The sequence below is a fragment of the Nestor notabilis genome, unplaced genomic scaffold (genome assembly GCF_000696875.1).
Source record: "Nestor notabilis isolate BGI_N333 unplaced genomic scaffold, ASM69687v1 scaffold2266, whole genome shotgun sequence".
Lineage (NCBI taxonomy): Eukaryota > Metazoa > Chordata > Aves > Psittaciformes > Psittacidae > Nestor > Nestor notabilis.
Window position 1 is genome coordinate 110,134 of NW_009933432.1, and position 13,578 is coordinate 123,711.

A 13,578-nucleotide genomic window follows, 5' to 3' on the forward strand; every position below is an offset into this window, starting at 1 on the left:
GCTCTAGTGGAAGGTGTCCCTGCCCATGGCAGGGGGTTGGAACTGGATGAGCTTTAAGGTCCCTTCAACCCAAACCAGTCTGTGGTTCTATGAAACTGACCTGGTTCAGGGTGGTATTTAGCTGCCAGCTGGGGTTAAGCCACAGCAGAAACCATTGTGGCACTGTCTGTATAGTAATGCCAAGCTCTGAGCAAGGGAATTCTAAGCAAATGTAGCTTGTGATTGCTCCAGCAGACACATTTGTAAATGCTCTGTTGAATTTATTTTAGACAATACCAAACTGTATAGAATTGGAAAAGGAATTAGATCTTTTTAATGACTGTAAGCACAAGCAAAAGGCTTTTCTACTGTCAAATTATCTCCTCCTTATGGACACAGAAAAGAAATCAAAATTAGTCCAGAGAAGAAGAATCCTTGTTAGGAACTTCATTTAATACATTAGGAATTGTTTCTTCTCTGGGAAGCTTTAACTCCCATCCCAGAAAGCACAGAGATCCAATTAAGCATCAAAGAGGAAAACCTAATCCTGCACTTTGGGATATTTATTTTTATGCAGCAAATCTCAGTTCCAAGGCTGAAGTCCATCAATACCTGGCATTTCATGTCCTGCAATTCCACAGCAAGAGACAGTGTAAAATAAAGTTCAGAATAATAAATAAAGGGAAGATTGACACAAGTACAAAAGTAAATCACAGCTATAGAAGAGATTCTTCAGATGCCATGTGATGGTCAGTCCCTAGCATTTAAAGCAAGAATGAAAATGGGGTATAAATATTGTAGAAACTAGAGGCTGATAAAAGGCAGCAGACCAGTTTAATGGAATTTCATCTCCCTGAGTTATAGCTTTTCAGACAGGAGCTGGAAAACCTTTATGCAAATCTGAAGCAAGCTGAAATTGCACTCAGAAGAGAGATTTCTTTTGACAGACATCCCAATTGTACCACCGTACACAGTGCAGCTGCACAGATTGGGTAAGAGCTGTGATCCATTAGCACGGGGATTGCTAATGACTGCTCCTGTTCTTCCTGTTCCTATTTCTGGCAAGAACTCCCAAGAGTCCCATTGTGTAGGTGCTGTGTGTTTACAGAGTAAGAGGCTCAGACATACATCAGTTGAAGTATTTTACTACACCTAACTCCTTCGTTACTCATTTTAGAGATGGAAAGTGAGTTGAGGGCGGTTATGGGACAGATCTGCTGGATTTGCTCAGCAGCTGCTCTGTGAACATTTCATCTCCAGGTTAGGCAGCTCAGAGCTGCCTGCATTCCTGATCTGAACCTCCAGAGAGAAATGAGACCCAGCAGAGGATTTGCAGAAGCCTTTCAGTTAAACACAAAGCTGCTTATGCAAGCAAAGAACTAAACACCAGCAGGAAAATGGGGGAAAGGGCTGAGGTGGGGTTAATCTTTTGTGTCTAGTTGAGGGCCAGAGATGGGTGCTTTCTTTTATTAGGGATTTCCACTAACTCCTCTCCTAGATAAAGACAGCTCAGCCAGCTCAACTGCTTAGGGTGAAAATTCTCTCCTCTGCTGTCATGCACGTGTTTTATGCCTTCTTTGCACATACCCATCCTTTTCTGCAAGTGTAGAGTTGTCCCTTCTGCACATGTATTGAAGACCTTTACTCAGTCCTCCTTCTGCAGCAACATCAGCATTTAGGCCAACTCAGGCATCCTCGTTATGGTCTTGCAGTAATGCAGGATCTGCATTTCCCAGTGCAGGCACTCTGGGATGCTCCTTAGGGCTTCAGGTTCAGGAGGTGAAAACTCAGGTGTCCTATCACAGGATCGCAGAATCTCAGAATCTCAGCCTGGGAGGGACCTCAAGGATCATCTGATCCAAACTCTCTTGGCAAAGCATGACCTAGACTAGATGGCCCAGCACCCTGTCCAGCCCAATCATTACAGTGTCCAACACTGAGGAGTCACCACTTCCCTGGGGAGATTATTCCAGTGGCTGATTGTTCTCACTGGGAAAAATTTTCCTCTTATGTCCAACTGGAATCTCCCCAGGAGGAAATTCTACCCATTACCTGTCTTTTCTATGTGATTCCCTGTAAAAAGGAAGTCTCCATCTTCTCTGTAGTCACCCTTTAAATACTGGACCAAGTCCTGAGTCACGTTTGAAAACCATTGCTGAAGGGCAGTGTCCATCCTGATGATGATAGCAAAGCTGATGCATTCATTTTCAGTCTCTGGAGAGCAGCCTTTAATCTTGATTTCCTCATCCATGGGAAGAAAAGAAATAACTGTTCCCTTTCAGAGATAATTTGGTTTGCTGAGCTATATAATATGCGTTTTGATCCTCGAGTGGAGTGGACAGTTGTCTCAGTACCAGACACTTGATTACACTCATAAAAACAAACAGGTTTTCTATTTATTGGCATAAATAATAATTATAATTTCTACATTAGTAATATTTGCATAATTCAAGTCTGGTTTAAAAATAGGTAAACATGTTATTTGTATAAAGGCATTACATTATGCAGACCTTGCTTTTAGGGGGTGATCTCTGAAGGCAAAAACACATGACCTTCAATTAATGACACTGACGCAAGTTGTACAACCATTCCCCAGTCTCTACTGAAACAGGATGGTTTTCAGAGGGTTTCATGCTGCAGATTTGTTACTGACAAGGACAGCAAGTTCAGACCTCACCTTTCAGCTTTTGTCTTGCTCCACAGTTTGAACCTTTCCTTATAACACTTGTAGAAAGGATGGTTTTAAAAGCTAATGAGCTTTACGTCTTCTTCAGTTCCAGCAGAGGAGTTCATATGTCACTACTTACGAGTTACCAAATCACATAAATGAGTTTCATAACACTGCAAAATGTCTTTTATTACGAATGTATTTAGCACTTTGCTACTATCTAAATCATCCTGATCATGAACCTTGTGGTTTTTTCCATCCATATCTTTATATTAGATGATTTTTCCAGACATTTCCCACAACTTCCCTTCTAAAACAAATGCAGGCTGCGAAACAAGGCTTTAGCTCCTCACCAGGCTCAGCTTTTTAGCTCTGTGCAGTGCCTCTTCCCTTGCTTCTTTTCCTCAAAGATCTGTCTGAGGCTGGAAACTGCCTTAGACGAAGCAACTTGGAATGGGAAAACCTCAGTTACGACAGATTGTTAATTATTAAATTCTCTATTAATATGTTGAAGGTCGGTGGAACTGCCCCAGTTTGCAGGAAGCTCTCAGCAATTTCACCTGCTCTTATATTTTAGCACTAAATCCATATTTATTAAAGGATTTAGCAGGCAGGTCAGAAGCAGCTAAATCTCTGCTTCTGCATCACATGAATGCTAAAGGAAAACGTTCATCTGCATTGCTCTCCTCTAAGCTGGAAAGCTTTAAACTATTGTCAAGCCAATTTTAGGATTTTAGGGGGATAGGGGTAAACATGTAGAAATGGATTTGCCATAAATGAAGCACAAATTGACATCATTATCCCTTTCCCAGCCCAATTCTTTAATACTATGTGAATATAATAGGAAACTCTGGTTTATGCCACTTCCTATGCTGGCAGCTACCGTGTCTGTTACATCAATTAAAAAGGGCCACGAACAAAGCATTACACTGGTGGCTAGTGTTTGATAGGTTTCTTTTCCCTCTTCTGGAATATCAAAGGCAATATAGAAGACGCTTTCTTCTCAAGGGGACAGATTTGGGGCAGGTTTTAGCAGGATATGCAAAAAAAGAAAGAGAAAGAAAGAAACAGGTACAAGGGTTTTATTTGTATGAGTAATTGCTTTAGTATTCTTACTTCTGAAGTGCTGTTAATGGACTATGACCTCGTTACACCTTGCACAGAGCAAACACAGAACAAAAAGGATAATCTTGGCCTAGGATAGTTGAGATTCTTAAGCAGTAAGTGAACAACACCACACAGAGACATGCTGATGGAGGTGGAATAATATAACACAGTTTTCATCAATGCAATATGGAGAAGTTAAGGTACATCAACGGCTACAGTCAAGATTTTGGGTGAGTTTCAAGGGGGATTAGGATTTTTAAGAGAGCCTTGAGGAATCCTAAGGCAACCTTTACAGAGCAGAGTGAAATCTCCCCTCAGATCATGAGGGGATAGTGAAAAGCAAAAGCCATTTCTCTAAAAACTGGACATCAGGAAGTTGAGGCAGGCCTCAAGGGCTGGTTCCCATTAGGGGTGAGCAGTGATGGAATAGAGCAGGTCCTGAAACTGAAGATAGATCACTTCTTTGTGGATTATTTGCATGAAAATTAACCAGAATCCTGCTACAATGGCATTATCTTTTTGTAAGGATAATGTTTATGACGCATTTGGGACTGGTGAACCACCCAAAGCTCAACAGTGCCTTGAGCACAGGCTGCTCCAGGAGTTCTCCATGTGAGAGGCTTCAGGTAAATCACCTCTGGAGCTACCTGTCTGTCCTCCTTGATCCACAGAGGGCAACTAGGGTCAATTTAGTTCTTCATAGGTAAGAGGGGGATATAAGGTGAGGTGAAACCAAGCAATGGAAGACATCAATCCTAGAAAGTAACATGGTGAAAACCCAGATGGTAGAGTAGAAATGAACTCAATCCCTTAGATAAAACTGTGCAACCATGAAACATTGTTAAGTGCAAATGTCAGGGAGGAAAATACAGGGTATTTACCCAAAGTCCAGGAATTTCCCACAGAGGTGTAGGGGCTGATTGTAGCTTCTGAAGACAGTAAACCCCATATTTCCTCTTAGAATTGGGCACTGGATTTGCTTGGAAGATCCCCTTCCTTCGAGGGACTACAGGCAGCCTTGAGAGCTGCACGGCAAGATGAAGTATAAAGCACAATGCCCCTCTAGGAAAGGATAAGGAATGGCTGAGCTGTTCATACAAACAGTGGAAGAGATTAGAGATGAAAGGAAATATTTAGTCACCTTTTGGGAACAGCTGGTGTGAAAATATTTAACAGGCAGGTTCTTTTATGCACAAGCACAGCATTCTAACTAAGCTTAAATAGGCAGGAGCAATATAATGCAGCTGGCCAGCCTGTGAATACTGTAGTAGGAGAATTAAAAGCTTTCCTTCTCATTTGCTCACGCAGCTCAGATGGGAGCTAATCATGTCCTCTAATTTTAACAACAGAAAGGTGAAATGTACCAAAAAAAATTGCAGCTTGTAATAAGAGAAGAGGTGGCAAATTCTGTCCCTGCGACTGAATGAGGATGGAACGATTCACCTGCCCTTTTCTGTAAATCAGCCTTAAATCATCTTGAGCTGCCCGAAAAGACCTGTATTTAAGTGGAAACTTAATCTGAAATCCATTTTGATCATTTCTTTGAGTGCCAGCAGTAAAGTAAAAGCTACTCTGACTATTTAAACACCCATTAGAAACCTGCGAGCGTTTAAGAGCGCCATGTTATAATGGGCCAGGGCGTGCAGCAGGATGTGTGTTGTAAGGCTATTTAAATTGCATGGTATCCATCTATCTTTAAACTGGCAGCTAAATGGAAGATTTAGATTTGAGAGTTCCTGGCTCCTGGTTCCCTGTCAGAAATAATTAAACTACATTTTAGGGAGACTGTCATAAGTAGTTTGCTTCACAAGTGTTTTTCGCAGCTGAGGGTCTTTATTACAGCTCTTGGGGCCTGGGAATCCAGACCACCTTAATATCCACTATATATGAATTGTACATTCATAACCTGGAGGCTGCACGCTCTTGCATAGCCGGTGGTATGGCTGGGGTCTCAGCTGGGTGGGAGATGAAACCCCAAATGTTCCCAGTGTTCTGGGTTAGCCTAAGCTCTGTTGGGTTTAAATGGTGCAGTCCATGTCCCTGGCCTGTGTGTGCAGAACTGCTCCTTGGCAGCGTGTTGTCTGAGGAATATTGCAGTTGAGATGTAAATGTCCCAGTGGGTTTTCCATCCCTTTTCACAGGAATGACTCCACAGAGATTCTGCCTTTCAGAAAGTGCTTCATTTTTTCTTTCTTCTTCCCTGTTTTTTGAATGTCACTCCATTATCCTACTTTCACACCTTTAAATAACTCCAGGAAGGCTTCTGACTCTCTCTCAAAATATCTTCCTTTTCTATTCTCTTTTTTTTTCCTCCACCACCAATCTGTAGATATCTGACCTACTGTGAGCTGCATTTCCCTGTCTTACAGACAGGACACAAGACTGGGTATCAGGACATCAAGGAGGTCCTGTGCCTTTCACGGACTTCATGTATGCCTGTAGCCCTTTTTACTTCTTCATGCCTTGTTTACTTTACCTGCAACGTCCTGCACCTAGGTTGAGGCAACCCCTAGTATGATCAATACAGGCTGGTGGAAGAGATGCCAAGTTCAACACATATGAATAAAGAATGGAGACCAATAAGGAGAGGAATGGTTTCAGATCATCATTTGAGTTGCCCTATGGTGAAAGACTGCTGGGAAGTACCAGAGGCTTAAACAACACTTTCCTAGTTTGGGCCAGGGGTAACAAGCACACACAGTTGGGCTCCAGCCCTTCAGCAAGTTCCTAATTGCCCATGCCTTATATTGATAATGGACACTTGAGTATGGTTTTACTTCCTTTGCATCTAGGAGCTGTGAAAATCTCTGTCTTGATGCCAGATGCAAAGTAAAAACTTCTGACAACAACTCATGAGTTCTTCCTTGGCTGTGTCTTAACTGTTTGATACTGTAATTTCAATACAACTTGCATTAGGTTCTATTACATTTCAGCAGCAAGTGGTATGTGCACATCCTCATATACTTGGTTTAAGCACCTAAGGTGCCCAAATACACTTGCAAGTTTGACTCTAAGTGGAACAGACAAGTTCCTGAGTGTCTTAAGCATATTTAGTCTCCAAAGTTCTTTCATTAAGGATTTAAATTTATAGGACTACATGTTTGAGAGGGCTTGGAGACATCTGAGACACTGCAGCAAATGGAGTTCAACTGGAAACTGCTCCACCACCCTGAGCTGTAGAGTAAGCAGGAGCTAGAGGTTGTGTTCATGTCTCTTTTGGACAATAAGATGTTTTCTAGACATGCGAAGTTTTACTACTATTATTATCCTAGATACCACTGCCTAAATAACCCTGACCCTTGGAGGCAAGAGTCTACTTCAGCATAAGGGGTAGACCTTGCAGCTCTCTCCAATGATTCAAAACCTTCCTTCTGGAGTTGAAACGGATGTTCCAGCCCTGTATGAAGAGCATGTAGAAGTCCCCAAACAGCCCAAGCTTCCTGTTCCTGGTGGTGTTAATTAGCAAAAGACTAAATGCAGCTTGAGTAAGGCTGAATTTCAGTCAGGTGTGATGCTAATGCAGGCTGAGTAGTTCTGAATATTTTATGTGCAGTCAGTGACCTGGAGTAAATGTCTTGTATAATACCAGTTCCCCCTCCACCCAGGCCTCTGAATCCTGCACTTAATATGCTTAAAGGCACAAAGAGAGGCACTGAAGATGGGCTGGTGTCTGAGATATTCATTCTGGAGGTACATAGTGGGGAGAACAGAGAGAAAATGTGCTCTGCAGAGTACCCTGGTACCCCTCCCTGGGCTTCCAGCCCAGCCCTGCTCAGCATTTCTTTTATTCCTATCTTGTCTCCACTCTTCCCAAGGGGAACTGTGTCCCTACCCTGTAAAACCTATGAAATGGCTCAGTGAAGCAGAAGGTTTGAATCCAAAACATTCAGGCAAGTTCGATCACATTTAGAAGCACCAAGCAGACAGACAGGGGAAGACCTGATAGTCCGACATACAGTCTGAATTGCCTCTCTTCTGAGGAGAGTGCAGGCATGGTTTATGAGAGGTTAAAGGTGAGCAGTCAGGTGATGAGCCTGGAGAAGAAGAGATAGATTCATTTCATTTCATATGCAGTATAATACCACATCAGTATTTGGTTTTATTTTTATCCTCAAAACCAGCCCTGTACAGTAATGGTGGTAACAGGCACTTTAACACCTGACTCGTGGGTACCTGTTCTCCACCAAGTCTCAGTTTTTTCCACATGGATACAGTGCAGATGAAAACATGAAGTCTCCCAAATTCATGCCAAGAGCCTAGTGCTCACAGCCAAAAGCTGGGTCCTCATGTCCACTGGGGCTTACGGGGGGTGGGAAGACCAGCACCCCTGAAAAGCTGTTGTGCAATGAGTGGTTCAGGGTTGCTGAATGAATGAACATCAAAGGTATCAGCAAAAGCAGTTTTAATATGATTTATAATACATTGATATATGATATAGCTGACAGAGGGGAGATTGAGATGAGCTCTTGGCAGAAGCTCTTCCCTGTGAGGGTGCTGAGGTGCTGGCACAGGGTGCCCAGAGAAGCTGTGGCTGCCCCATCCCTGGCAGTGCTCAAGGCCAGGTTGGACACAGGGGCTTGGAGCAACCTGCTCTAGTGGAAGGTGTCCCTGCCCGTGGCAGGGGGTTGGAACTGGGTGAGCTGAAGGTAAAATCAAGCTAAAGATGATAGAGAGACCAAAGGCACACAGGATGACATAGACCCTCCCACTGTGTGATGAGGTTCAGAACAGACCCCCTTGCTTTCTAAACTCCTGACAGAGCCTAGGTGTGGCTGAATCCAGTCTGTCTCGGCTAATCATGCATCCCTGTGTCCCCATGCCCAGTGGGGCTCATGGAGGGTGGGAATGCCAGCACCCCTGAAAAGCCAATGTCTTTTAGCTCTTGGAGGTAAGTACTGAAATATCCAGCTGTGACTCCATGCTTCTGTTAACTCTAATAAGACTTGAGAACAACTCCAGTGTGTGTAGCTCACAAAAAGAGCAGGGTGTTACCTCCACATACCTGAGTGGGGGGTTTGATGGGTTGTAGGAGAACAGGGACATTGCAGATGTGCACTCAGTAGAAACAGAAATATTCTGTATTAACTTCAAAGAGAGAAGCAGGGTTTTAATGAATCCCATCCCCAGAACCGTGGGTTAACAAGCCATAAACAGGCTTTGCCAGCGCTCAACTTTAGCATCAGTAATTTTATCAGCACATTGTTTCCAAACTTAACCAGATTTTAATTAAATGTGGCTTTTGTTCTGCTTATTGGAAGAGTCTTCTCCATTGGATTTGGTGATCGCAAAAGCTCAAGGAGTGTCAGAGAATTAGAAAGCAAATAGGAGGATCAATCACAGCAGACCTCTGCAATCCATGTCCATCTCTTCTTTTATTTGGTAATATACTTATTAGATCCTTATTGTCAGGAAGGATTAGTGTTGGGAGCTCCAGGAATTCCTTTCATTGCCCCATAAGGCGAGGTAGTGAAGTGTGGCTGCTTTCCTTAACAATAACACTCTGTTTCCCCCCCCCCTTTTCTCCACCCCTATCCCCTTCTCTCTCTTCTCTCCTCTCCCACAGAGATTTGTGCAGCGGACTGCGGAGGACACGGCATTTGTGTCGGAGGCACCTGCCGCTGCGAGGAGGGATGGATGGGCACAGCCTGTGACCAGCGAGCGTGTCACCCACGCTGCAATGAGCACGGGACATGCCGGGATGGCAAGTGTGAATGCAGCCCGGGCTGGAATGGAGAGCACTGCACTATTGGTAGGGAGAAAGAAAAACCGACTCCTTTTCAAAGAGTAACTGATGATCAGGGAGGAGAAAAGGCGCATGCTTAATTGAATATGTGTGACTTAGTGTAGCATGAGCACCTTTGTTCTTGGATTTCCAGTTCTGACATCATACATTTCCATGTGGGAACAAGGCAAAATGTCCTTTCATTTGTTGATGACATGGCTATATAGATATATTTGATTGTCAGACATGAAGTGCACCTATGCAGTGTTTGGTCTCAGAGACGAGCCGTCAAATGTCAGCTGGATGCTTTGAAAAACATCCCACTTTACCTCTTTCAAAAGGTCTTTCTGTGGCCTCCAAGACTTCTCTCTACTGTGGTGACAGCATTTTCAGAATCATGCATCTGGTTTAAAGTTTTCTTCCCTTTTATTTGCTCCATGATTTGCACTGCCACTTTGCTTGCCATTCAGATGCAGTCAGATGACTTCTGGCTGGTATTTAACTCTGGCTTGATTATCCCTTGTCTGCTCTGCTACCTTTTTAACCATTTCATTTCCTTCTCCCTTTGCTTCTGTATTCCTAATGCACCTGGCACTTATCTTGAGCTCTTGGTGTCATGCCTGTTATTACTATTAATAAGGTGTCATCAATATGCCCCAAATAATGCAAAGAGGTGCAGTTCTTATGTTAAGCAATTTTCAGCATCATTAATGAACTGTCTTTGGTTTTACCTTCCTCCTTCATCTCGCTTAACTCCTTGATGCATTTCACATCTTCCTTTTTCATGCATTCAACCCCTTTAATCCCCATTCCCTAATCATGATATAAAATCAGTAGCATTAAAACTCCCTAGATACCATTTATTATACATTCATGGCAAACTAACTTAGTGAATCCAGTTATATTCTCCATAATGCCTGTGTGGACCTGAAAAATAGCAGTTGACTTTAGAAGAGTTGTTCCACAGTGAGAATTCTCCTCTAGTCATTGTGGTTTAATCAATTTTATTTAAAGACAAGAAAATTTACCTCTGTGTTGCTTTCATTCTACCATGATACATATAAATCACACCACATCAAAATTAACCATTAGCAATACCCAGGTGAATGTCTGCATAGTTACCCATGTGGATTATCAACTCTAGTTATATGTAGACATCACTTTCTTTGCTTGAACACCAGGTAAGTTTGCACACACACAGACAGGAAATGAAGCCTGATCACAGTATGTTAATTCCATCATTAGGGTAATGGTATAAACCATATCTGTGGCTCAATTCTACTCATCATTTATTTATGCTAATGTCACCCTACCACATTATGGCCTCCACATGCATCCCCTAATGAAAAATATCTAGCTCTTAAAACTTCCTCTGTCTCATTAGACATTACATTCTGCTTGCTTTGCTATGTCCCTAGCAGCTTTCATTTCTTTTCATGAGGCAGGGATTAAAAACCCCCTCTTTTAAATGATTTTAAAATGAAAAGAGAGCAGTCCTGTGTTAATTGGAATCCTGTGTTTCTAGAATATTATTTTATAGCGTTGTGTTCAAGCACTTTGATTTGGGAAGCAACACAGATTCATGAAAGGGTTTTAACAGAAAGGAAGTTAAGCAAAAGGCCCCGAATTCCAGGGGACAATTTGATATGAAAGTCATTTATGGACAAAAAAAGGCCTGATTCATACCCTCAGTGCTATTTCAGTAGTTCTGCTGCAAAACCAACATGCTGCTAGTTCAGTACATGATATTTCTCCACACAGCTGATATGCCCAGGCTGTTTTCAGACAACAACCTTTTATTCTTCACAGTAATTCAATTTATCCCACTATTTGAAGCGTTCCTCACTCTAAGTATGAAGAACCCATGTTTTCATGGGAAAGGGCAGCACTGCAATGCAGTCAGCATCGAGATTTTACTGGTGCACACTATCATTTGGTGTGGTGCCACCTTCCTATTGCAGTGCTGCCTTGGTTTAGGAATCATGCTTCAGAGTGCAGGAGCAATTCCATTTCTTTTCACTTCCCCCCACTCCTCATCTTCCTGCATGGCGATTTAGCAACAAATTTGTCCATAATCTCATGCCTCTGAAGCTGCAAACAGTATTTCCTACAGAATATTTCATTGATAAATGTGTGGAATATAAAGGAGATTTGGCAAAGTCATAAATATCCAAGAAAATTGAATAGCTTTAGCAGGACTAATAAGCTAATTATATTGGCACAGATGAAAGGACATTGACTTGGAATTACATTAAGTATGTGGAAAGCATTCCCCTTGTCCTTGTGTAATTTCCCTGCATGGCAACTTGTTCTGTTGACAGTAATGTCTATGTCATGGCCCGGTTTGCTTTAGCACTGACAAGCATAAAACCCCATTGCTGAAGTGATGCTTTAACAACATTGCCATGTGTGCAGGTAACATGGTAGAAATGGATGATACAAGTAAAGGACACTTCTTCCATTTCCTGTTGAGCATGTTTGAGAGTAAGAAATCCTTTTGTTTTGTAGGTTATAGGAGGCTCTTTTTTAATGGTGTTCAAGGGAACTCTGATCCCAGTGGATTGATTTTGTTTGCTCATACAAAGAGTTGTGTCACCAAATACACTAGCTTGATTGCTCACATTCAGGGATTTCATTAGAGGAACCCCAGTTAATTCCCAACCAGGAAATTGATGCAGAAGCTTGCATTCATCATCCTAATTCTGCAAACTTAACGCATCCAGGCAAAAGAGTAGAACAGAAAGTAGATTATTTAACTGCAGGAATCCTGAAGCCCAGCAGAATGGTTCCATTGATTTACTGTGATTTCTTAAAGGAAAAAACCCCAAAACATGACAACAGCCACAATACAACACTCCTGTGATGGGCTCTCCAGCATATTCCAACTTTGTCCCCAGTTAGAAACATTGCAAGGATTCAGCTTTCTTCTGTTCTGGACCAAACCACACCCAGGGAGCATAACGGGGTTTAGGAACATTGAATTTAAACATGAAATGAACCCTTTTACTGTGGGTTCTGAAAGGCCAAATTACAACTGAGCTCCATGGTAAGCTGCTCTATGGGATTGGTTGACAGCACCAGAAAATTTCCTGGGTTTACCAGACGATGCCAATGGTATGTGAAGCTCTCTGTAAGATATTTTACTAGCAACAAGCTTTAATTCTTGGATTGATATTAGGGTTATTTACCAAAATAATGGCAGAGAGGGCTTCTCTGTGTGCTGGAGTTGGGATGTCCATCATCCTTGAAAGTCCTGCACACAAGACCAAAGCTATCACTTGAAGTTCGGTTGCTGCACCTCAGTACTACAGGGTCTCTAGAGCACTGAGGGGCCAGCAGTTACATCTCCAAACACACAACAGCCTACCTAGCAGGATTTTCAGAGCACCTCAGTGCCTAATTCCCATTGATCTCCCCAAAGGCTATATGTGCTTAATTCCTTTTGAAAATCAGGTCCTAGCACACAATGGGCATGTGTAGAATAGCAAGTACCAAGACAGACAGACAGCCTGACACACATGAGCTTCTGCTTATGGTGCCACGGGGCTGTTTGTTGTTTTCCTTAGAAAACTCTGGTTTTTGAGACATTTGCCCCTCTAAGTTTGCCTTTCATCAGCCTTCTTGCTGAATAACCACACACGTTCTGAATAGCCAGGGTTGTGTTCAGTGCCTCTTGGTTTCTGCTGGAGCAGCTGGAATCCAGACAAGGCACAGTACAGGTGGATCCTGATCTCTTTTCCCCAGCTTTCCAACACACCACTTGTGCCATTTAAATCCATAAAGCAGCTCAGTCTGTGTGCAGCCCAATGTGAAATAAGCCCACCAGTGTCTAATGAAGGTTCTTGCTGCCCAAGAGAGCAGATATTCAGCCCTCTGCAGTGCTCAGGCACATCCACAGCAGCAGCTGATCTGTGTTTGACTCCCTGGCACCCACCCTGCCTGGTTCAAATAGGTACCTTTGAGAAGAGCCAAGAGAATGCCACGGTTGTAGCCATGGAAAATATGTGCTTGGTGCTTTGTTCCAACATGCATCAAGCTGAAGGCAATCTGGCCTTAAATAGTTTGACAGCATATTTGACAGTAAATATTAAGTAGAGATGAA

At 42.7% G+C, this 13,578-nt stretch overlaps 1 protein-coding gene across 1 annotated transcript in view; it reads left to right on the forward strand.

Annotated features, from left to right (window-relative positions):
* The window catches only part of LOC104407561 (teneurin-4-like), a gene marked incomplete at both ends in the record, with an annotated part of 152,162 nt that overhangs the window by 77,484 nt on the left and 61,100 nt on the right, over nt 1-13,578 (forward strand). The window contains one exon of the mRNA XM_010016878.1: nt 9,318-9,503. Coding sequence (XP_010015180.1) covers nt 9,318-9,503 — 186 coding nt within the window. The remainder of the gene's footprint in view (nt 1-9,317; nt 9,504-13,578) is intronic.